The 26,072-nt window shown below is 38.1% G+C and overlaps 2 protein-coding genes and 1 long non-coding RNA gene across 3 annotated transcripts; 1 reads left to right on the top strand and 2 right to left on the bottom strand.

Moving 5' to 3' along the window:
* Positions 1 to 2,105: 2,105 nt before the first annotated feature.
* On the bottom strand, positions 2,106 to 10,287 carry LOC143848645 (putative calcium-binding protein CML13). Its single transcript, XM_077357640.1, has 7 exons — positions 10,130 to 10,287; positions 5,910 to 6,036; positions 5,787 to 5,823; positions 5,659 to 5,686; positions 4,326 to 4,478; positions 4,154 to 4,256; positions 2,106 to 2,433 (listed from the first exon to the last, which is right to left on the bottom strand). Exons 1-7 carry the CDS (start codon positions 10,130 to 10,132, stop codon positions 2,369 to 2,371), a joined length of 516 nt encoding a protein of 171 aa, XP_077213755.1. The 5' UTR covers positions 10,133 to 10,287; the 3' UTR covers positions 2,106 to 2,368.
* Positions 10,288 to 10,518: 231 nt separating this feature from the next.
* Positions 10,519 to 17,242, top strand: LOC143848145 (uncharacterized). Its single transcript, XR_013235324.1, has 3 exons — positions 10,519 to 10,731; positions 13,066 to 13,197; positions 16,913 to 17,242. It is a non-coding gene; the product is annotated as an uncharacterized LOC143848145 (long non-coding RNA).
* A 1,960-nt stretch (positions 17,243 to 19,202) lies between these two features.
* LOC143848143 (abscisic acid 8'-hydroxylase 4-like) lies at positions 19,203 to 22,716 on the bottom strand. Its single transcript, XM_077356986.1, has 9 exons — positions 22,280 to 22,716; positions 21,847 to 22,168; positions 21,372 to 21,521; positions 21,039 to 21,287; positions 20,606 to 20,695; positions 20,208 to 20,286; positions 20,006 to 20,112; positions 19,752 to 19,870; positions 19,203 to 19,453 (listed from the first exon to the last, which is right to left on the bottom strand). The coding sequence occupies exons 1-9, from the start codon at positions 22,468 to 22,470 to the stop codon at positions 19,306 to 19,308; spliced, it is 1,455 nt and encodes a 484-aa protein (XP_077213101.1). The 5' UTR covers positions 22,471 to 22,716; the 3' UTR covers positions 19,203 to 19,305.
* Positions 22,717 to 26,072: the final 3,356 nt, after the last annotated feature.

Genomic DNA, 26,072 nt, shown 5'->3' on the forward strand with positions numbered 1-26,072 from the left:
CTGAAAGGCTAGATATCATTAATAGATTAAGAAGAATATACAAAGCCAACTGATAAGGTCGAAGAGAAAAAACACAGAAGAAAACAAAAACGAACCAAGTCAGCACGGAGGGAAAAAATAAAAAAAATCAAGCTCTTGCTTCCCTACTCCTTCCCTTACAAGACAATCTACCTCCTCATTAGCCGATCTTTTGATGTGCTTTAAAACTACATTGCCCCACCAATCCGATCTCTAATTTCATCTATCAAACTCCCAAATCTCCAAGGGACAGACTTGCTTCCCTTCAGCCCCCCAATAACATTAAGAGAATCTCCCTCACTACCTCCTCCTCCAAGTCGATAGACTCTGCTAACCTAATGCCCTGCAGAGCTGCCCTAATCTCCGCCTCATTAGAGTCTGCAAAACCTGTTGGCCCAGAGAAAGACAACAACGCATCTCCCGCAAAACCTGTTGTCCCACCACTCCGTTCTCTAATTATTTAGCTCTTAGAACCGGTTCATTTTGGATTTTGAGAATAGATTGTGAGTCCAAAATTGATTATTGGACTCAAAATTCAAAACAACCAGGGCTGATTATTGGTAGGTTTATGTAACATAGGTTGGGACATAAAGGCATGATATAAATCAAATTATAGAGATGCAAATGATCAAAGAAACATACGGAGAAAGAATATGTAGCATAGAAATAAAGAATTGGGCAAGACCATAGTTAGCAAAACTCCGTTTTAAACAGTGTTAACATATAAAACGCCGTTTAAAACTTTTACAAAGAATAAAACACCTTTTTTTTTTTTTTGAAACAAACGTTTTAAACACATTTTTTGGCCAAATTTCCAATTTTACCGCCACCATATTTTGTAAATGACAAATTCTTGTGTTTTCATTTTTTTTACTATGTTTTTTTAAACCAGTACCATAGTATACTTGAATTTTTACAGTCCCGAATTTTTGCCCAATCACGCTTTGCTAACTATGGGCAAGACAACCTACTCGGGGCTCTGTATTAAGGACTTTTTATTTCCAAACATGAAGTGTCCTTTGTATAATTAAAACACTTTTTTTCACATCACACAAAACAAGTATGTTTTGAATAAATTTTTTTTTTTTTTTTCATTTTTAAAGACAAGAATATCTTAAAATCATCTACCAGTACCTACTGCAGGCGAGCGAATGCGTACTGCAGGGGGAGTGAAAATATCAGCGCCCTATATGTATATAGTATATATAATTAAAATCACTACTTCAATCGGTTTAACCTTGATCTTACCTTTATTTTTCTGGTGTAGGAAGGCTATAGTTATAAGAATAACATGCTGTGGGCATTGATTCTCCTGGCAGTCGCATGTTCTATTTAATTAGGTCATGCAATTAACCTCATTTAGCAAGTGCTTTAGAACTAGTAGGGTTGTAACTTGTAAATGTCAGCTCCCTAATTATAACTATGACAACTCTAGTTCACACTCCCTTGTTTTGATAATGACACTCGTATCTTTATATTTTTCTAATCATTTGTTACGTGCAAAGCGATTGAGCATCTAGCTCATCTAACTCAATGGTGCAAGGCTTTGTTGGTTCAATCCCAGCTAAGCTACCCAAAAAAAAAAAAAAAAAATTATACAAACCGCTCCAATACAAGAGGAGATCATTAGAAAACTAGGTATCATCTCTCCTAAGAAAAACTAAATTTTCAACATGCAATTATCAGAGTATGATGTTTTAGTCTTATACAGCCTTACTTTAGCTAAGATATGGAGGATCATGTGAGTCATGGGGAGTGCGTGCTTGCTGTGGTCAGAAAGAAAATGTGAGTTGGGTTTAGGTGACAATACCAAAGCCTAGGATAGAATTTACTGGGCTTAACTGGGCTTCAACTATTTTATTAATAGGAAAGACCAGCCTAGCCCGTATTTAAATGGGTCTACTGAAACAAAATCTGCAACAAAGTGGGTCAGGTATTTGGGCTTTCGGGCCTGACCCTTGGCCCATCTAAATTGGCTACCATGGTTTAACCCAAGGCAACGTTTCTCACATTTATGGAGGATTGATATTTCTTACCTGTACTCAATTCTAAAATTACCAAAAATCATTAAATAAACAAAGTAAAAGTATAAAATGTAAACCCTTCTAGAAGCAAATATATGTAGGTTCAATTTTAATTTGAGTATCAGAAATAAGATAGTTTCTAGAAATGACCAGAAAGGAGTATAATAGATCTGTTCATAGGAATGCTGGATTGTCAATAAATCACAAAAGCAACTGGCTAGAAAAGCTTAGATTTACAGGACAGCAGAACCTTGAAAGGTAAAATGACAAAAAGGGCTTAGTAGAGAAGCTTCCCCAGCATTTCGACAAGCATCGATATTGTAATTCTAATGCCCGAACGCTGTTCTCTTCATCATCCTGAAGAACTCATCAACATCAACTTCGCCATCGCCTACACACAACAGAAATTATATGCCCATCAATCCATCAGCAAATTCGCTACATATTAAGGAAAGTAAGGTGTAATGACTAATAATTTCAAAATATGTAAAGAGCTAATCAGTTGAAAATGACTCCAAGCCCGTCCTTTCATGGGTGACAATGCTATAAACAATATAATATGGCATGATAGGGGTGTTGAACCATAAAAATATTCTTGAATTAATCTCTGGTCTCTGATCTGCAACAGTTGCAGTTTTTGGTTATTTATTTGGGGGAAATTTTTCCATTCGTTAATCTGTGAAATGCATTTAGTCAATACCACAGCAAAATTTTCCAAAATCTCATCGTCGCGCACGTGTGTGTCTATCATCCATATCGTTTGCAAAGGTGCTCGCCACCCTATAAATAAAATTAGTCTCTAATCTTTTTTGAAAAGGAAAACTAGTCTCTAACCTACAACAGTCAACTGCAACCGCAATGTTCAGAATCGTGTTAAGCCCAAATATCATTGCCCCTGCTAACCCATTGATTATATTGCAGAAATCAGCTAGAAACCATAATGACAACAAAAGAAACACAGCAGTGAACTTTTCTTATTTCTATTCCCGAAAGAAAAAGAATAAAACTAGTCCTCTGCCAAAGTGAGTTACTGAGTACATTACACACACATTTTGGGGTTTTCCAGTTGTTACAAAAATAAAATTAGATCATCAAACATCATCAGCTAATTGTACACATCATGGCAGCAATCTCAGGAGATAATACAAAAAGTGAAAACAATGAAGAAAGTTGAATGATATAGTGAGCATGTTTTAAAACGAAATAGTGGAATTCTTAGCTTTTAGAAAATGTGTTTTGATGTTTAATAAATGGTGATTGTCAAACCTGGATTAGTGTGATCTGATTCTGATCCATAGCTAATTCCTTTAGGGAACCATATTCACTAAAGCGGTCTACTTATAAGCAAATAGTAGATCAGATCAGCAAATATGACAAGGAAAACATAAAAGGAAAGAAGTCAAGTTGATAACCCAAATAGAGGAATAGCCACCCAGAAATTGGAAATTAATTAATAAATGAATTAACTGTAACTACAATAACTAACAGAAACAACCAAGATACAAAAGTAGACAGTGAACTAAAAGACCCCAAAAAATTGAAACAAAAAGGGAAATAACTATATCATGAATACGAATATCTAGACAACCAAACATGGGTCTTTTATACAAGGTAGTGATCTTGCTCTAAAGCCAAGCAATTGTGGGTATCCCAAAATCAGAAATGGTTACTCATTGCTCGTGCACATTCATGCTCTAAGAGAATCCCTAAATGCTGATGACCATTTAGATAAACTTCAAAATATACACAATAAAAAAAAGACATGCATATAATATATCAATGTAAAACTGAAAGAACCAAGTAATGGTGCATTCGTAACTGTTCTCAGGCATATCCAAACATAACAATTTAAAGAGAAAGTGGCATGTGCATCAATATTACTAACTAGTCAGTGGTCACAATAATAGTTTATTGAGTTTCTCATCCTACTACCTTCAAAGGTTGATAACTTGTGTTTCAATTTTTCAAATAATCAGACGGTAGATGGGATAGGAAAAAAGGCACAACAGAACATTGTTTTAACACTAGTAGAAGTTGCCATCATCCATGTCATTTCAAATAACTTTAAGACACAGAAAGGTCCATCTGAAGCACAAAGAGTGCCGCCATACCATTTCGATCTGCCTCCTCAATCATCTCTCGAATCTCTCCAGGACTGAAAGACTCACCCAGCTCTTTCGCAATACGCTCAATGTCCCCAGCAGAAATCTTGCCCTAAATTTAGACCCAAAAATGTTAATATCCAATAAGGAAAGACAAATGAATAAGATCATTCGAAATTACATTACTATCATGATCAATAATGCGAAAAGCTTTTGTGAGCTCTTCCTTGGTGTCCCTTTCTCCGATCTTAGCAGTCATCATGTGTACAAATTCATCGAAATCAATTGCCCCACTACCATCTTTGTCGACATCTGCAATCATCTGATTGATTTGCTGCAATAATATAACAGGTCTATGTTTTAGGCACATAATCAGAGTTTTACCACATAGAATCATGATTCAAGGAGAAAAAAATTATAAAATTGGAGGGGTAGAAAGACAATCGAAAAGAAAACAATAAAAAATACAAGAATATAAACGACTCAAGGAGGGAGGCAGTCACACATCTCCAGCTCCGATCTCCCAACCCCCTCCCTTGCTAACCCATTTGCCTCCTTATTGGCGGATCTTCTACAATGTTTGAAAATGATTGACGATCCTTCCAATTTGTCTTAGATTTCCTCAAACAAGGGGGCAAAAATTATTGACGATCCTTCCAATTTGATGTCGGTTGAAGTTGAGCCAATGCTCCACAAAAATGTTAGAATGGAATCATCTGCAGATATTGTACCACTGGAAGATCATAAAATAATTTCTCCATCATAGAAAATTGCATTGAATGCAGTTCCACAAGCGGCCTATGTTATTTCTAGACAAGAAACAGCACTATGGTGTCAATCTCGTAAGTAGGTTTTTATTTATTTATAATATTGTGGTTCAATTTTAAGAAACAAATTGGAGCATCATATTCCTTGAACCGGAAAATCACTTTTTGTAGCAATGGATGTGGTAAGAATACGCATTGTCCTCAATTCTTGAGTCTTAGACCAGGCAAAGTTGACAAGCCAACTTGGGGTGGAAAGGGCTTTTCTGCATTCTAGAGCCATGCTATACTTTGGTGAAAATCTATTCTACCGACCAAATCAGATGTTACCAGGTATCCATCATAGAAAATTATATTAGAGCATGTCCCTGGTCATCACTTCAGTGAGAAGAGCTCTAGAGGATAAGGTGGATGTGTTATTGATCCTGATCAAACTCAAAACTATTACTAGACTTGAGAAGTTAGGATTAGATATCAATACTATTTGGTCAAAAAGGCATATAAATGTGTTCACTTGTGGTGATTTTGAAGAGGCGGTATTTCAAAGAGGTAGAAGAATTTAAGATCAATGGGGCAGTTGGGCTGAGGAGGGGCACTCAATGTGTGGTGAAACCATCTGGTGCTTCTGTCACTGCTTAGGAGCCAAGCGCTTACTAATAAAATTGAACTCTTTTTTTTTTTTGAAAAAGTAATAAAATCAAACTCATGAAATGGTAAAAAATGGTAAAACACCCCGGGATTAAGTAGTACCTCTTCGTTCATTTCAAACCCCAAAGCCCTGCACATGGATCATTGTATTATTTGTATTAGCATTACCAACGAAAGATATTAAGATAGCAACATTAAAAACATATAGCATGCAATCAGCAATCCCGTACCTCATGGCCACATTCAGCTCTTTGGCATCAATTGTGCCTTGATAAAAATGAAAATGACCAAATAGTCTCATTAGTTTGAAACAAAAAAGGAGAAATTGACATAATTATAAATAAATTTCATACCTGAACCATCTGTGTCAAACAGTTCAAATGCTTCCTTTATCTCTTGCCGCTTCTGCTGGGTTAAACCATGATGGCGACCCCTGTGCTTCTCTTTCCTAGACACTCCTCCCCTAGGTTGAAGACTTGCCTAAAAAGACATATTTATGCAATTTGAAAGGTCATAAAAACCTTATTTTCATCAAACACTAAACAATATAGCCCAATCCATGGATACTTTGAAAGAGTGACCAGAAAGTATGTTTGTGATAAATCTCAGGAAGATAATCCTGAGAAAGTACTTTCCATGCAAATATGTATTCTTACATTATAAATTATACAATGAGCATTGAATGCTGATAGAAGTTTACAGCTTTGTGGGATTAATTTTTATGACAACATGGTTCACACTATAGAGAAACCCTTTTGGGTTTTCCATAAAGCTGATCTCATGTTTGCTTAATAGATATAAAGAGCAATAAAAGCATGTCTACGCAAATGCACACATCATTTCAGAGCAAATCTTGCCCTGATTTTTTTCCGATAAGAACCATAAAATCTGATAAAAATCGTAACATCAATTTTTTTTTTTCAATAATCATCTCACCAACAAATCCCAATACAATGATCATATTGTTAATTTTACTAACAGATATAGAAGAGTAGTACAGGGAAACAATGTTAGATAAGTTGTTGGGGAAGGAAGCCAACAAGATTTTCCGAATGGAGGGAGATGAAGGTAGAGTCAAGGAGCTCCTTTTACTGCTTTAATCAGAAAAGAGGAAGGGTTCTTGGTTGCATGGTGCATGAGAATATCTAAGGCCATGAAAGAGCTTGTCTGGTTTTTCCAGGGGATTTCAGTAGTTAGCACGCGAATCTTTTGTCTGTTTTGAACGAGTACCAAATAAGAAAATGTTACATGATACCTAGTCAGGTATCTATATTCCTAGAGTGAATGATTATGACTCACTTTTTCACCGAATATATTGAATATAAAATAGAAAGTACACCTACTATGCCTATTATGCCTGCCTACTGCTCAGCTGCTATTCAATCGCCACCACCCCAAGTCAAGAAGATGCTCGCTGTTGCACCATGTGCTTAAGCATGGGTGCTCATGAGATCACCATGAATACAAAAGCCAAAACTATGAAAGCCTAAAAATATGCATGGCTGGTTGAGATGTTATATGATTGCATCATGGTGCCTAATATATCATTTTATTGAGTAGTTGGATCACAGCCTCTAACCATAAAAGTCATCGCATGGGCAGGGCAGCAGCACCAGCCATGAGAAATCCACCAATCCAAATGTCATGTGGGAACAGAGAAAGTCGTGTACCATAGTCAGAAGTTGGTATAGATAGGGCACATGGAATACAAATGGTGAGCCTAATTTCTCCCATCGCCTCTTCGACACCCTAAACTACCAAAACCCAACTTTAGAAACCCTAATCCATCCTCTCTCTTTTTTTGGAAGTTAACTTTTATTACGGAAAAACCTATGGACATAGGAGGGGACAAGAAGTCCCACACTGAAATTACAGAGATAATCAATAGTGGCCGCAGTCTATGATTTGGGCGACACTTCGAATTTATTGCCGACTCACGTGTCCTGCCATGTCCGACACGACACGCGAGTCCACACCCCTCCTCCATAGGGACTTGATTACTAGGAGATTACAGTGCCGTCTGGACCGATTAACATTCTGATTCGTTAGGAGAACAATAACAAGAATAAAGGCGTGTTAGAAGGGATCCATCATCATCTATTATACAAAAACCCTAATATCCTCCCTATCACTCAAAACCTTAATTTCTCTATCCAATCTATTCAAAACCATAATTTCTCTATAAAATCTATTAAAACCTTGAATCCTTGATCCCATCTTCCAATCAAAACTCTAATCTCTCCATATTACCTTTTCGAAGCCTTAACTTCTCCATCCAATCTTTTTTAAACCCTAACCTCACCCTCCACCAATATGACTTCATTTTCCAATAACCCCTTATCTTTTGCATCTCTTACCCAACTTGTAAGTTGTAACCATTAAGTTGTCTCATGGTAATTTTCTTATATGGAAGGGGCAGATTACTCCAATTGCTCTCTTTAGCTCTTGTTGAGTTTATTAAAAGAGACGGAGGTGATTCCGCCATCAAAGAAGAAAAGGCCCCTTCTAGGAGACATCCAACACACGAAAAATGGTTATGCTGAGATCAGCTCATCGCTGCATGGTTGAATTCCATGCTTACGCCAGAAGTACTTGCTCAACAATTTGATATCCTATCTTCTTGCAATTTGTGGACAGCATTACATGAGCCATATTCATAACAATTTGAATCTTGTACCATACAACTTCGCATAGCGCTTCACAACTGTTGCAAAGCTAGCCTCTATATTGTTCTGTTTCTCAACAAAATCAAGGGTCTCTTTGAATAATTTGTTGCAATCCAAAATCCACTCAATGAGCATGCATGATAAGTTTCGATACATTTTTTTTTTAATGGTTGAAATTTCATTCAAAGAGAACTGAGATGGTCAACCAGGAAGTACAAAGAGAAGCCACAAGGAAACAAATAGATACAATGAGAAACAAAAACAAAGATCAAGGGGAAGAAATCAAACATCTGCAACCCCTGCTTCCCCACTCCTTCCCTAGCAAGTCTATCTGTCACGCTGTTAGCGGACTTGCTGGTGTGTTTAAATATGATTGACGACTCTTCACCCGGTCTTGAATCTCGTCAAAGAACTGGGCGAATCTCCAAGGAAGGGTAATCGATCCATTAAGCCACCGAATGACATTCATGGAGTCTCCCTCCATAATAACCTTATCCATGCAATCTTTATCCAGACAATTTAACCTCTTGTGGACGGCTCTAACCCTTGGTTGCATCTACAACCCCAAGAGGACCTGAGAAGGCCCAAATAACATTATCACTTGAGACTCTTAGGACACCACCTATACCTGCTCGACCGGGGTTTACCCATACTAGAGCCATCAAAGTTTAGCTTAAACAACCCATTTGATGGGGCCTCCCATTCTTGAACAATCAATGAATGCCTTTCTACACTAGAGCACACCTCCTTTCAACCCTCCAATAGGTCGAAGGCCGAGGCAAACTGAAATGAAGGAAGAGCACTCACCCATGCTATTGTTAGGGCTATTACATTAATAAATAAGATTCTCTCTGCATTAGGGAATAATTATGCGATGTTTAACATTGCAATCTCCAAGCAACAAACTCCACCTATGTATAGCGGTCGTGGTAGGGGCTGGGACATGGTTATGGTTGAGGAACTACTCAAATCAACAACAAGGTTATAACCAAAATTAGCACCCTTGCCAAAAACCTAAATAGGGCCAAGGTCAACCCAATTTTAACAGGGTCGCTATCCCACCCTCTGACCTGTGATCCGGGATCGCACGATCCCAAACGCGTTTCGTTTGTGACCCAGATTGTCAAAAATGGGGACCCGCAGGAGAGAGAGAGAGGTCAATGAAAATGTGATGACTGATCATTGGAAATAAAACCCTTTTTTGAAATTAAATAGATCAAGAAAACACAAAATCCAAATAGCTAATTCTCATTCTATAAAAGGAGTTCCCACTATTAAACTGCCAAAACAATTTGCATGATAAAAAAAAGTATTAAAAAATCAAAACAATGTTGAGGCCTCCGCATCCTACATTCTAATTTATACATCCTATAAAATTCAGTTCATACCAACCAAACAGAGTAAAGAGGGAAGAAAAAACTCCTAGACACGGGCAATATATCATAAGTAACGCATTCCAATCACAAGCCCAAGCAGAAACCAGGAAAAAAACACACACACACACAAAGATAGCTCTCATAAATTTCAGTTTAAGACACAACATCCAAAATACATCTCACCCATTTCAGTTCTAAACAACATGAACCCTAATTCTTTCGGGTTTTAATTCTACAGAAGACATCAGAAACTAAATCTCATCCAAGAACTTCATTTATATAAAGTACATAGGGAAAGAAGAAATGTGAAAAAACAAAACTCTTTCTTGTTGAGCAAAATTCAAGAACATGAACAAAAAATTGGAAAGAATAATGCAGGGAACAACTCTATATTCAGGAAATCAATCAAAATGGATGCTCTTTCATAGGAAATCCAGGCTAAGGAAGCTTTTTACTCGAACAGACAAAAAAGGTTTAAACAAAAAAAAAAACCCCTAGAAATCGTGTGATTTGGATATAAAAAAAACGTACCATGGGTAAGAAGGACAAATAAGGGCAAAATAGAGTCCTTTTCTTCGCTTGCTAAATCAGTAGAAGCCTGCGATATAGGCCGAGATGGGAGGAGGGAGAAGAGAGAGGCGAGAAGAAAGAAGAAGACCTAATGTCGTAAGTTTTGAAAAGGGCTTTTTGTTTAGGGAAATGATATCAGCACAGCCATTTTTAATAATTGCACGTTCCTAGATTGTCTTTTCTTTTCTAAAGGGCTCGTAAGAGCTTTTTGGGGACTAGATGATTAGTGAAAATAACAAAATTTGGTTGTGCTGATATCATCCCTACTCTGCAAATTACATATTTACCCTTAACCACATTATTTCTCTGCGGGTGTGTTCAGTTGCCATCTTTGGTAGGAAAAGAAAAAGAAAAGGTGGGTTTTATGATTTAGGTTGCACTTGGATGCCCCAAGTATTGCAATGATTGTCTACTAGTTTATTTAGATGCCTTGTTTGATGATCCAAAATGGAATGATTAGGGAGATAGGTTAGCTATGTTGTTTGGAGACTCAAAATGAGTTCCTCTTTTCAGTAGAATTTCCTTCTCATGGTCTCCAAGTTTAATGGCATTGTATGAACTAGGTAGTTTTTTCATTAGTTTAGTAGATGTCTTGTTCTTCTGCTTGATGATATGAGTGGGAACTTTGAGGGAAATGTGCTGAATTTGCTTTTTTGAGATTGAAACAGAATTCATCTTTCAGTGTTATTACCTATTCTGTTGGTGGTTTTCAAAATGACTACTCCACATCCTTTTTTTCCCCTCTTTAGGTTCATCTCTTTATCTAGAAGCTCAAAATGAAAACCCATTCTTTCTGATAATATGATTGTCGCATATCCACCTTAACTGTTTCATCTCCATCCTTGCCCATCAAGGATTGCTTTATGGCAGGGCTTCTGTCCCAGTACAGAAGCACTCTGAGTAGAGGAAACAATCTTTGGAACCACCTTTTTCAAAGTTTAGTCATAATCTTGGAAGTGGCCTTATAAACAGCATTACATAAACTAATGGGACGAAATTGTGATGAGTGAGAGGAACCTTCACCTTCGGGTATAAGGGCAATGAAGGTATGATTGAGGCCTCTAGGCATGCTCCTAGAGGAAAATGTGAGTCGAGAGTGTTGATTGGGTGGGCGGTGGTGGGTGAGGGGAGGAGGATTTGATATCTGAGTTGAGTCCATGAGGATCAGCTCTGTTTGCAACCATTTTAGGTTTTTTCAATTTTTGTTTTCTTTGAATGTTCCAAATATTGTTTTTCATTTATTAGTAACTCAGCATAGAATATATTTGCCTTGATTTTGTTGGAATTGTGGTAATTCTCTTGGGGTCCTTTCCTTTCTCCTCTTCTTTGAAGAATTTCAAGTTGCTATCTTCGTTGTTATGGCAATCATCGGATCCAAAGAATCTCAATTGGGATCCTCTGTTGACACAAAATTGCTTTTTCTGAACTTATTCAATCCATCAAAATAGTGTCTTTGAATGCTTAATCGACTCTACTAGCAACCAATGTTTCACTTTGCTTTGCGTCATTGATTTTGCTTCTTTGGTTAGTCCTTGACATATTTGAGTTTTTTTTTCACCCTAGAGGTCTCATAGGGGAAAGCTTATACTCATTATCACTTGGAACGTCTATTATTTTTTGCGCATTTTTTCATTTAGCTGTAGTTTATCTATATAAATAACCTTCTACTTTAGTCTTTTGAGTATTTGCAGTTTTCAATTTGTCCTGGCCAAGTTATGTGTTTGGAGAAACAGAGTAAACAATTCATAAGCAATCTTATTAGAAAAGAAAGTGAAAAGTCCCACCATAATTTGCTCATACGAATTTTCTCAGTTACATTTATTATCTTCAGTCCCTACAGCTTTTATCTGCAGGGTAAAATCAATTCCATGCTAAAACAACGAGTCAATGCATGAGCCTGTTTTTTAGTTGAGTAGAATGACTGACTAGAGAATTGTTCTTTGCTAATAATTCTTACAATGCTAGTCATAGAATTTTACTATGAAAGAGTTGCTTTAGACAAAATAATTTGGGTTTCGCTCCTTTTTTATGGAGCTTTTCTGGTCAAAAGTATTACAACTTTTAAAAATTACAAAAGGCTAATTATGCACGCTTGCGATATCATGCAGTATTCATATGCCAAGTTAATGAAATGCAGTAGTTGTCTTCCTATGTCCTAGTATCTCTCATCTTGTGTATTTTTAGGTGTATATTCAGTAATATTATCTTTGTTTTTCTTACAGCCATCATTTTTTATAAGAATCTCATCCATACCCTTTTAGTTTAATTTCAGAATAAGTTTGATGTTCTTTTTTATGATATAACTCACTTAACTGTTAAGAAAATTTTGAATTCTCTATGTATGCATCTGCTTATTGTTGGTTTCATGGTCAAACCAGGAGGATTTGATTTACTTTTTGAAATTAGATCTACCCTTTTTAAACGAGTTCCCAAGGAAAGCCCTTTTAGATGGAATGACCTTTCTTGCCAGCCAAACAGGCCCTTAGTTGTGGTAGATTTTTATCGTAATTTGTGTGGAAGCTGCAAGTATATAGAGCAGGCGTTTACAAAAACTATGCAAATTGTGTAACATTATTTAGTGTGTAATGTATATTATTTATGATTTTTTATGAAATCCACTTTTTGAAAGCTTGGTGTGGATATAACTTTTGTTGCTTGAATTTCCTAGCATTCTCATCTTTGAATTGTGCATGCTCTCCATCTTTTTTAACATTTTGTAAATCCAATGGTAAATTCTGTTGACCTAGACATGGAAATAACAGTGCATGGTTCTGAGATCGCATATGCAGACATGGAGACCAGCCCTTTTATGTTCTCACTCTATCTTCTTCATTATTTGATTTGTTTCCAAGCTCATTCCAGCATCCTTCCTAATCTTTGAGTGCTGGTATTTACAGATTAGAAGAATGAGTACATTCTGATTTCTCGTTGTTCTGGAGAGTAGTTTGTCATGGATTTAAGCAAAGCTGTCACGACCATCTTCGCTATTGAGCATTGTCTTATGCTGATTATGAGCAAATCCATATAAAGTAATTGTACCACTTCCTCCTTTCTACCATATGTCTATGTCCCTCAGGGCCAGGGTTTTCCTTTTTCATTAACATATTCCTGCATATGCATTTGGCTGTAGCTTTTGGTATGCTTCTTTTCTTTCATGAAGAATTGTTGATTATGTTCATTCTAGTATATTTAGCGAGTGTGGGTAGTTTTTTAAATTTTCTTTTGATATGAACATAATGTAATACAATGAGATTGAGAGAAACCCTAAGCTCTCTATTCTCTTTCTTTCATTCTTCTTCTTTCTTCTTTCTTCTTTCTTCATTTTCTTCTCCATATGAGATCTAAATAAACAAACCAGCTTGGTATTAGAGCGGGATCACATTATAACAGGCGGAAGTTGATTGAAAAAGGAAAAAAATTTGATCTTACGGAATGTACAAAACCATAGAGAGCTGTATGTGTTGTACTGAATGTAGGGTTCTGGAAAAAAATAGATAGGCTGAATCGCCTCATCTTCCTCTTTATATCTTGGGCCCAGATCCTTTTCCTATACTGTAAGGTGTATATGCATATCTTGAAGGGGAGCAATGTAAACGAAGTGCCATGCTACATCCTGTTGTTCAGGAGAGGTAAGCTTTAGCATTTGCATCCAAGAGGGATGGAAAATAGGGGAAAAGAACTGTGAGAATGGGATACAGGGAGAGACCATTTCTGAAGCTGAAGTATGGTTATTGTGTGAAGACAAGGCGTATAAAGGACCACTTTTGGAAATTTCAGGGCAGGCCTACCCAGGGGCATGATGGATGTTCATGAGGTGTTAGGAGATCTTATCACACTTCATCTGTGGACTCATCCGATGCACCATCTATCACTACTCTGTGTTTGATCTTCCTTTCTCGGGTAGAGATATAGTCTCTCATGCAGTTCATGGATTGGTGGAGGCTCCCACTGCCATGACTACTACCACTCGAGTATCCTTGGGATTGCATGTAGTTCATCTCTTTCTCCTCCTAATCTCTCTTCGATCATCCTTTCTCGGGTAGAGATATAGTCTCTCATGCAGTTCATGGATTGTTGGAGTCTCCCACTGCCATGACCACTACCACTCGTGTATCCTTGGGATTGCATGTAGTGCATCTCTTTCTCCTCCTAATCTCTCTTGGATCATTGATTTAGGAGCAAGTGATCACATGACAGGTATGCCTAACTTTTTTCTTCATATAATACTTGCTTATGTAGGAGAAAGTTAGGATTGCTAATGAATCCTTGTCCTCTATTTCAGGAAAAGTTACATCTCTCCTTTTTCCTTTATGTCTTTTATTCTATGTTACATATTCCTAATTTCTCAACTAATCTATTATCCATTAGTAGCATCACCAAGTCTTTGAATTGTTGAGGTACTTTTTATCCTTCTCATTGTGCTTTTTAATGACTTGGACACGAAGACAACAATTGGAGTGGTAGTGAGAGGAGTGGTCTTTATTTATTGGACGGTCAGTTACCAGACGACTCCGTTGCCTTTAATCAAGCTAATAAGTCAGATAGATGTGGAAGCCTACCCTAGTTGATCAACTAATAAGATGCTGTCAGAGATTAGGCCATCCTTATTTTCTTTTATTAAAAAGGATGTTCCCTTCTTTAACAGATAATTGTGGTACTTTTTGAGTTCAATTGTAAAGTTTGTGAAATGGCTAAACATTGTCGAGCCACATATTCCCCTAGTTTGAATAAAAGTATTGCACCTTGTATGCTTGTTCATATTGATGTGTGGGGTCCATTCCGTTCTACTTGTCTTTTTGGATATCACTGGTTTGTTACATTTTTTGATTAATTCTCTCGCGCAACTAGAGTACATTCGATGCATTCAAAGAGTGAAGTTTTCTCTTATTTTAAGAGTTTTCATAATATGATCCCTACTCAATTCAGCACCAGACTAAAAATACTCAAGTTGGATAATGGTATTGTTCACCAGACGACATCTGTTGGAAGTAGTGAGGACTCCACAATCTTATTGGGGAAATGCAGTTCTTACTGCCACCTACTTAATTAACCAGATGCCATCTCGGGTGTTGGGATTCAAATCTCCTTTGGAAGTTTTATCAGCTAATTCCTTGCTTTTCTCCTTGTCACCTAGAGTGTTTGGTTGTGTCTGCTTTGTTCATATTTGGGGGAGATCTAGAGGGAAACTTGATCTTAAGTCTTAAAGTGCTTGTTCTCAGGATACTCAGTGAGGCAGAAGAGATACAGATGTTATGATCCTCTAACCAAGAATAAGTTTGTGAGCATATCTGTGACATATTTTGAATCCATGATGGTAGCTTTCGCTTGGACAATAGCCAAGAAGAGAATAAATACTTCTGATCGGCTGAAACGAAGGAAAGTTCAAATAGCTAGTCAGTGTGTCTTTTGTTGCTGCAATGAAGAGACATTGGATCATCTTCTAGGTCATTGCCCATTCTCATTTCGACTGTGAATGAGAATAATAACAAACTTTGGCCTTCAGTGGGCGTTCCAAAATTCAATCAAGACGATTATCCTCGAATGGAGCTCGGGGCCTTTTGGAGAGGTTGGTAGAGCCATGTGGAAACTGATCCCTTATGTATTGATCTGGCATCTTTGGAAGGAAAGAAACGATAGAATATTCGAAGACCACATGCGCAGCTGGGGAAGAATAGCCTTCGATATTAAAGCGGCCATTATAGCGTGGAATAGTAATGGGAAGGACGCACCAAGCTACAGCATAAGGGCCATTTTAGGAAATCGGAGGGCTATTATCCATGAAAAGAAGAAGCAAATCGAAGCACCAAGGTGCAGCCCCCGCCAAGGGATGAATCAAATTGAACTTTGCAAGTTCAAAAGGAAACTCAGGATGAACGGGGATTGGTGGGTTATTCAAGGATTCAAGTGTAACTATCCTCCTGTCATACCCAAGACTGGCAGGGTGTTGCGACTCAAGGCATTATTATGGGGATTGAGGTGGTTAGCAAATCATGGAATTAGTTAACTAATCATTGAAAGAGATTCCAAAAATGCAATTTCGCTGGCGACCAACAAGTTGGTAGGTCCTTGGGCGCTAGCTGATGTCGTCACGGAAATTAGGGATTTGGTGACAGCTATTTCCCTAAAACTTCAGCATAAACGTCGATCCGCCAATGAAGAGGCCAATAAATTAGCGAAAGAAGGTGCGGAAAGAGGAGATGTTCATATTCCAGGCAGATTGTCAAGGGGGGAAGGGGGAATTAAGGGGCAGTTGAAGGGTTGTGATCTTAGTGCCAGCTTTCCATCTGGGATATGGAGAAGCTACCACCTCGTGAAGCTTGGGTTGGGAAGATTATGTATTCAGGGATGATGCAGTTGCTAATACACCAGTGAGACGCCATGTCCCTGTCATGTAATATGATTATATATGATTAATAAAATTGTTACTTTTCAAAAAAAGAAAGAAAAAGATCATGTTTATATGCTAGATGTATTATAACTGTGCATCTAATAATTGGATTTATACAGGGGTGATGACTGACTCCATATACTGGAGTCAATGTACTTCAATCTCTGTTTGTAAAGCATAATATTTCATTTCAATGGTTAGTTGATTTTGTTACCAAAATGGTCTGCAGTTTTTGTATTTGCATCTGTGACTTCGTTTCTCGATGAATAAAATCAAATACTCATCCATTTGATCAAGTCCTTATCAATACATGAACTCAAGTTGAGGTTGACCAAATCTAATGCAATTTGGTCCAGGAAGAGTCAGAGTGAAGGCTCAGCGTGCAGAACCACCGTCCCATCGGCAGATTTGTGCTACTATTCCTGGCTTTCCTTCATATTGGTAGAAGTATTTTATAGATAATATTTTGTATAATGAGACGGATCCCCAATGGGGAGGTGGACAGATTGGCGAGAGAAGGTGTTTCTAGGGAGAGTTTAGAGCTTTTTTATTTTCTCCCTCCCTAATTTGTTTTTTTTTTTTTTTTTTTTTTTTGAAAGATAACTTTGATAAAACGATTACAACCGAGGGGACAATAGGTCCCCCGGAGTATACAATTTCAGGGCTTGTTTGATATACAAGAGGTCCCTCCCTAATTTCTGAATTTGCTGTTGTATGTCTTCATTTTTTCTTTTATCTGTTATCATGCTTTTCGTTGATCTTGGGGACCCTCTTGGTCTCATTTTCTTTAATGAAATCCTTTCACCATTCAAAATATATATATAGTGAAGAATCTTGAAGGTGGATAATAACAAACTGGGTAGTCAGTACCTGCATTAAGAATGTATTCCAGATGCTTGTGTAATAATATGCATTTGGGTCTGCTTGGGCATGCTTACTGGCGTGTTTAACTGCCCCATAATGAAAATCGCTGGGTTGAACTTATAGTCAGATGTGCTTTGAGTATGCTTATCCCCATTTTTTACATGCAATAACTGTTCCCAGGTGTACAACAGTTTAACTTGCAGAGTAATTTTGTACTGATAAGTATAAATTTCTCTGATGTGGTAAAGTTGTCTAGAGCTCTTTTGTGTTGCAACATTATCTTCTTTGTATTACATTCTAGTGGCTAGAGCAAAATAAAATTGCAGTGACATACAGATTGACGAAGTTGCACAAGGTTGTATTGTTTTGAATCTGAAAAGTAACCCAAATGGATGCAAGTAATTCGTGCATTTTTTTTCCTGGAAAGAACTGACCCATTTACTGATAACTTGATTTCTTTTTCTGGAAGATATTGCATTGTTAGTGGGTGAAATATGAGTCTGAAGGAAATACACGTTTCAGTTGTATCAAACATACATTGTCAATGCCTGAGATTAATGGAAAAAATTGGAAAATTTCCTAGAGAGAACAAAAATCCCAAAATACCCATCGTGGAGGGCCATTATTAAAACAATGGAGTGTAGATATCATTTCCTAATCATCAAAACTCCAAGTAAAGCTGGTGCTTGTTCCTGCATCGGGCCATTGAAACAGAAGAGGGGTAGGACCCTGGCCTTTCAAGAAAAGGGGTCATTTGAGATCATTCACCACCATCACTTGTATTGAGGAAACTGGGAATAGGAATACGTTGTTCATGAAAGTGGGAGTTAGACCAATCTCATCTAAGAGTTTGGAATTGTGTAGATAGACATTTTTCAATAACATAGAAGTGGGCAGGAGACCGAGAGTGAACCAGTACTGCGAGGGAAAGATGAGATTGGCCTGGGATCACACAAGCAATTTCATAGGACAACCTTAGTTTTCTAAGGCCCGAAAAATGGCACAACACACACAGCATCCAAACTTAGAGTATGTGATTTCAACCACCACTCAGTGCTGTGCCCCACAAAGAGTTGGGACTTAGACAATCTCATCTAAGAGTTGGAATTGCGAAGATGGACATTTTTCAAAAATAAGAACTGGGGTGAGGAAGATCCCCATTCCAATATTATAAACACAGAAAAAAGAGTTGATATAGGTAGTCCTGAAATGTCCACTATACCCGTATATCCTACCCGGGAACCAAAGAGCCCTCTTGGCTTTCATTTCGAGGGTTCTCGAGTTGGGCAGTGGCAAATTGACAGGCAGAATAAACTACTTTTAGTTAATTAACCTTTGTGAATGGTCACCCTTGTGGGTTTGGGTCCATAGATCCTTTAAAAATCAGAAAAAAGTGGAAATGGCAAAGCACACACATCTCATGGGGATAGGGACATTGAAATCCATCTTGGGAGGCACCAAATGTGGTTTACTTTCCAATGGCACCCACAAATTCCAAATCCACATCAACAAACGTTGTGTTACTTCACAGGGTGCCTTCCAGCTTAGGTCTGCCAATCATTAACCAAACGTGGCACTTCAACAGTCACGAAGGGCCCGTGAACGACACCCTCCCTCCCGCTGTGAACCCACGTGTCCCTTTTAGAATATATGGTAGACATTATCTGATCTTATGGGGCCTAAGGATCAAGTTAGACCGCATTATTTCTCACTTTTAATATATGAATGCAAGTTGTAAAGGTGGGGAGGGGGGGCCAATTGAGAGAGAGAGAGAGAGAGAGAGAGAGCAAAATTCAACATTTCTCGATTAAAATTGAGAATAAAAGATAGTCAAGAAAAAAGAAAGGCTTATTTTTCTCTTAGCCTTCTTTCTTTGCAGCAAGAGCTAATGTGATTGTGGGGTGTCATGGGATATCATGTGCACCCTTGTCTTCTGGCTGCCCGACTCCTTCCAAAACCTTGCAGGAAGGCCATGCTGAGGTACTGGGAATGGGCCATACTGAATCCCACTTTGGGTTCCCACAACTATCCACCTGCAAAAAATCACAAAAAGCGATTTAATTTTTTTTTCCAAAGCTGCCAAGATCCTCTCTATCATACTAAGATTCTACTCATTTACTACTTTACCTTTTTATTATATTATATTCAATAATACTCCTATATTCACTCCCTTTATCAATTTTTTTTTTATTCTATATACAAATGAAATCATACCCAAGATTTTTCTCCATAGATTTTTATTTTTGCATGCTCCATTCTAGTAATTTTTAATTACACATTTATTGTATGAAAAAAAATCAGGAGTACCCATGTCAAATATCCCTCTCTTACCTAAACTTGGTCACTAAATGATGTACCATGATAAGCATCTCTAGCTTGGCAAGCTCATTTCCAGGGCATGCATGAACTCCATTTCCAAATGGCATAAATGTATTGGGTTTTGGTGCTACCTACATTCACCATATAAAAATACAAAAAATATGAGAGCCAAGCCTCAAAACTGAGAAAAAGAGAAAAAAAAAAAAAAAACAGAAAGAAAAACCCACCAATCCAACTTGGCAACATCAACTTTTTATCCTACATACCTCGAATCTTGAAGGGTCAAACTTGTGAGGGTCCGGGAAGAATTCAGGGTTGTGGTGAATGTTTCTGAACAAAGGCAAAACCTTCCACCCTTTGGGGATTAAATATCCTGCCACAATTCCCAATGCCTTCCTGTTTTAAAAACATAGAAAGAAAAACCCACAAATCCAAAACCTCACACATCCATCAACACCATCATCTTACCTTTGTATTCAACATCAGCAACTGCTTCCCTAAATGTGAAAGATATGATACTTGCCATCCTCAAGCTCTCTAATACAACCTGCAATCCTCACTTCTTAGTCAGCCATGCAAACAATAAAAGGAGAGAAAAAGTTGCAAAAATCTGTCAATCTGGTGTTTAATAGAAGCCCAACAAATAGAAAAATTAGAGAGGAAAACACATCAAGATCACAAATAATTTGTGGTGAAGATGAATGGTCTAGGACCAAAACCTTATATAACATCCACACCATAATAAAGTACTGCTATATATTTTGTGCTTTGGGGGTACGGAAGGCCCTTTTGGCCCACATTGTAATCTTAGGCTACCAAAGAAAACTACTTTATACTACATGCATTAGAAGCTAATGTAATATTACCTTATAAGTAATTGGCATGTTCCTTGTCTGAGCCCATGCCAAGGGCCGTTTTCCTCCCTCATTTGATTCATATATTGCACTTTGTTCAGCCTGTGAGAGAGAAGATTATCGTTAATCATGATCATTACTCGTGATTTAGTAGCTGTTAAAAGTCAAATTGATGTTGGGGCTTAGCTTTTCTTTGTTCTTGTTGAAGTATCAATGATTAAATAAGCTTAAGCTTTTGGAGTAATTGGTTGTTTAACATGGTATTGGAGCTATTGCCTCACGGCAGGTCCTGGATTCAAAACCCAACCAATTCCTTGATATAAAAAAAAATCCATGTGTACGGCCAACCCGAAAGAGGAGCCACATGTGAGAGGATAAATGATTAAATAACATCTACTCTAACAGCTTCAACTTTTAGAGTAATTGGTTGTTTCACAGTTCTTACCTTTACAGCTTCTAGAAGTTTTGGGTCATCATGGAGGTATTTTATAATCCACGTTAGAACGCTTGCGGTAGTGTCTTGTGCGGCGAAGAGCACGCCAATGATGTTATCAGCAATTTGATCATCAGTGAGAAGGTCACCCTTCTCGCCTTTCGAATTCATGAGACAATCCAATAAATCCTTCTCCACTGTACTCGTTTCCCTCCTCTCACAAACAATCTCGCTCAGAATCTTGCTTAGCCTTTTCCTCGCCTTTCCAAAAAGAAGGAAGAGATGATCAGTATAAGAACTTGGAGAGAAGAAATATCAGACTAGTTTTATTTGAATCTTACTTACCAGGATTGCTTTGTTGTATGTAGTTCCTGGTAAGTTTGTGGGAAACGAATTGTAGCCTTTATCGACTATGATGTAGTTCTGCTTCAGCTCTTCTTTATATCGATCGTCCAACCGACCAAAGATTGAAAGAATTCCCACATCAAAAGACAACTGCAAGAACATATGAAGAAAACCCAATTAAGATATATGTCAACCCAGTGTTTCAAAGCATGGATGTGGGTCAAAATGCAGCCAAAGCAAATCCTAGTTAACACGGCTGAGTGACATAACTCAGTAGAGTCAAAGGACTTTTGATTGACTTTTGTACGGTCAAACGCGGACTCGGGCAAGAACCTTGCCAGGGTAAAAGGGAGTCTGACTCAAGGGAGTCCATGATGACACGGGGGAGTTTTGAAACTAAGAGTCAAACAATAAAAAACACACAAAATCTCAAAAAACAGGCAAAAAGATTAAAATCTAATAACATCTAACAAACCTTCTTCAATTCATGAAATGTGTTAAGCACACGCCCCCCATCCCAAGACTCCAATGTAGAGATCACAGCGGCTTCGATGTCCGGGACTAGATTTCTAATGGTGTCTGGCGATAAGGAGCTCTGCACCAACTTTCTTAATCTGAAATGGTAATCCCCTTGGTGGAAAAACAGAGCAGATGGGCCAATCATCTGTTCTTTGCTTTTGGGATAGGTGGGCTTGAACAAGTGGGCTTGAGTTACCAACACAAACTTAGCAGCTTCCGGGCTAGCCAACATCACACTAGGACATCCAAGAATATGGGTCTTGAAAATCTCTCCATACCTACAAAACCACCACATTCAATCCATGCACACAAGAACCCAGATAAAAAAAAGGAAAAAAAAATCATAATCTAGACTTATATTCAACATGGGAGAGATAAAATTAAACTACCTTTTTTGTTTAGTTGCAAAGAGGACATTTGGGTTTTGAGAGTAGAGTTCAAGGGTCTCTCCTATATAAGGCCATCCCAAAGAACCTGGTGGAAGCTTAGCTCTTGTTTGGGTTTGGTTGTGTTTTCTTATGAAGAGATGGAAAACAAGAGTAAGGAGAGGGAGGACGATGCAGAGTAGAACAAAACTCATCTCTATCTCTCAATAAAATGAAATGGAGATGAAAGATCTTCCTATGTATGTGTTTGTGTTTTGTTGCTGAAGTTCTGGAAGTATCTGTAGTACTAAAGGTTGTTGTGAATGGTGTTTGGATAAAGGTTCGAAATCGTAGTGAATTTGGTTGTGGAGAGAGGGCTTTATATAGGAGGTTGGGGATGGTGTTAAGGACTTAAGGGGGATGGATAGAGACTAATCTACATGAGATTCTGTGGGATAAATTTTTGAACGAAATGAAAGTACCTGGAGGGATGTAGTAATGATATTGGCAGAAATCCAGCAAGGACAGACTATCACACAAGATTGTAGAGAATTTACTATTTACTTACCTTTTGTTCTTGCATGCCATATCTTCTCGACTCTCTTTTTTCCACGTGTATCACCCACAAAATATGGTTTTCTCATACCAAGTCATATAGATTCCATGACGATCTGCTGTATTGACCACATAAATATTAGAAAAGACCCTCTCAGCTTTCCTCATCGATTTCATCAGAATAAGACCAAACCATCCTCTTACTTTTCAAGTTTTCAACATACCCATGAAGGATTTTAGAAATATTATGAGTAATATCATGTTAATTTTTTCTTGAATTTTTTTTTTTTTTTTTGAAAAATGATCTTCCCAAGGTTTGTTGTTTTAAGTTTTTTCCACAAAAAAATCTCAGAAAGATTTACCTAATGTAAATTTTACCCAAAAAAAAAAAAAAAAAGGGATGAACAAACCTGCCAATCCTAGTAGGGATGTGGGATATGCAAAGTAATACAGTGTACGTGTGTCCGATACCACATACCCTTGATAGTTGATACATACCCTTGATATTTAATCAAATATCTAGTGTGCCCATAGTTAGCAAAACGCGATGTTTTTGTTAAAAACACATTTTATTAGTGTGTAGTTTAATACTCCGTTTAAAACTTTTACAATGAAAAAAGCTCTGTTTTTTTTTTAGAAAACGTTTTAAATGCGTTTTTGCCCAACTTTCTAACTTTACCCCCTCTCCCTTTTTTTTGCCGAATCATCGACTGTTTTTGGATCAAATATCAAGGTCGGTACCCGGACTACGTACAGCTACACCGTGCCGACACCATATAAAATTAAGTCTCTGTAAGCTATATCTCATAAGTCATAACATTTAAAAAAACTCAAACTTACAATACAAGTTGGGCAGTGATATATTCCTCCCTTTTCTTATCAGGACAGCCACTCTAGTGTATTTATCACTACCCTTTTACGCTACAAGGGGGTGGCCACTGAAGCAGAAGGGGCAAATATATCATTTTCCCAATAATTTGTACATGAGTACATCATCTATAAGTAGCAATTACATAATATACATATACTTAAAATATGTACGGAACGGGAAGAAATGAAACTAAAGATTAAAATATTAATAATAGTAAGGGATTTGCCGGGCTGTTGCATGTGAGAGCAGTCATACAGGCTCAGATTTTGTATGCCGTCTGCGATTGACCCTAGCAAATCTCACATAATAATAATAATAATAATAATAATAATAAGGGACCAGCATAAGATATTTTGCGAACAGGCTGTTGCATGAGAGAGCAGCCACATAGGATGCCCCCAGGTGATGGCGGCAGCCCAAAGGAGATTAGGGGTGACAGCATCCTTACCTTCAGGTGCTCCCTCAAGAGTCGTCGGAGCTAAGGATAAAGCCCACAAAAAAGGGATCTACCCCGCCCCGGGGATTCTGCAATTTAAGCGGGGATGGGGATGGGGATTGCTCCGCTCCGGCCCCGCCCTGTAATCCCCATACAAAATTGAATTTTCTGCTAATAAATTTGGGTTTGCCGCTTTTAATCTGGGTAGCCACACTTACAATCGAACAAATTTCTTTTGGTATTCTTAAATTTTCCATAATATCTTTCTCAAATGCATTTTTAATAGAATTTTTCAATTAAAAATTCCATCAAACACGTTTTCTCGTAGTGTGCGGGACAGGGATGGGAATTGGATTTTCCTTGCGGGGTGGGGACGAGGATTCCCCACCATCCCCGAAGCGGGGGACGGGGCAGGGATGGGGAATTTTCCCCAAGGCGGGAACGGGGGTAGAGAATGCAACATCTAGCCCCGCCCCGCCCTCTCGCCACTTTTTTTTTTTCTGACTCATCTCAAAGATCTAAATTTAGAAAATTTTCAAATACTTTTTAAAAATCAATTTTTTAGGGCAGGAGTTAGGGAGGAGTAGATGTACGCAGCTTTACTCTTGCTTTGCAAAGAGGCTATTTATTGGACTTGAACTCGTGATCACCTAGTCACAAATGGAGCATCCTTACTCCGAGGCTCCCAAAGCAACCATTTTGTTGTATTTTTAGTAAAAATGGCTGCATTTTCACATTCATTGGGTCGTCATTTTCTTCATTTATCAGGAAAAAATCAAAGAAAAAGAGGTGAAAATGCTGAGAAAGGGCAGAATTAGAAATATCATTTCCCTTATCTAGCAAAAAAGCAAAAAACAGGAAGGAAATTAGAATAAAATTATAGGCATTGGTGTTTCTAGCAGGGCTACTTTCGTCATTTCGTTTTCTCAATTCAGTATCGTCATCGCATGTGCGTGTGGCGGGCCCCACAAAAAAGTAAGTGCCTTACAGCTCATTTGCCTTACCAGCCGTCCGATCTAGCGCTTCTGGTGGCTTTGGACGGCCGTGGAACTTTCCCGAACTCAGGTGGTTGTCACCGTCAATGCCAGCTGACATGACACGTGTCGCAATCTCGGTGGTTCATTTCGAGAGAGTTCGAATACGAGAAGGAAGGGAACGTTCGTTGCGACTGTTCGAAGAGCGGCGTGTGGGGCCACCAACCATTTTGGGCATTTAAAAAAATCTCGCTCGCCCACATTAAATTACGATTCTATCCCTTTCCTTCATCCCAATTTACACCTAGATGTTTCCATCATCCCATGGTGAAAACACGTTGCCTTTAGAAAGAAAATGACACATTTCTCTTTTCCACCGTCATTTGGTTCTTTGATTAATATCGAAAATGACAACTGTTGCGGTCAAAATTTAGTTATGGCTGAGCTGGAGGTGAAGAGCGGATGGACGATCTTGATTTGTCCTCGCTACTTTGTCCTACACACACGCGCGAGAGAACGGTTAAAAGTCCAACACGGAGGGGATCCCCGCGAAGGCCCTTCGATACTTAAGTCACTGACCACAACGGATGAGGAAAACCCAAATGAAATAGTAAGTTTTTGAGAATCGTGTCCTTTACCTTGGGTGTGCTAGGGCTAATTCGTAAATACCGCTTCTTGTAGGGGTCTTTTGTTGAGTGTGGAGAATTACTTTCCAGCCCCTTTGCCATCTGAGGGCCCTTTTACACGTGGAGCTCTCTGATTGGGTGGTCATTTTCATCCCCATTAACAACCGTTCACGAGGATAATTTGGGGAACGCCTTAGACCCAATTTGTTTTGGATTTTGGTCCAATACTGATTATTGGACTCAAAATTTCATTTAATTTTGGGAACAATAATCAGTTGGGGAAGATATTTTCCCCAAATAAAACAAACAGGGCCTTGATGTTGTTGGGATAATCACATCTAGAGGACCCACCTCT

Source organism: Tasmannia lanceolata, unplaced genomic scaffold (assembly GCF_043159265.1).
Source record: "Tasmannia lanceolata isolate RefF3 unplaced genomic scaffold, GAP_Taslan_0.1 ptg000016l, whole genome shotgun sequence".
Taxonomy (NCBI): domain Eukaryota; kingdom Viridiplantae; phylum Streptophyta; class Magnoliopsida; order Canellales; family Winteraceae; genus Tasmannia; species Tasmannia lanceolata.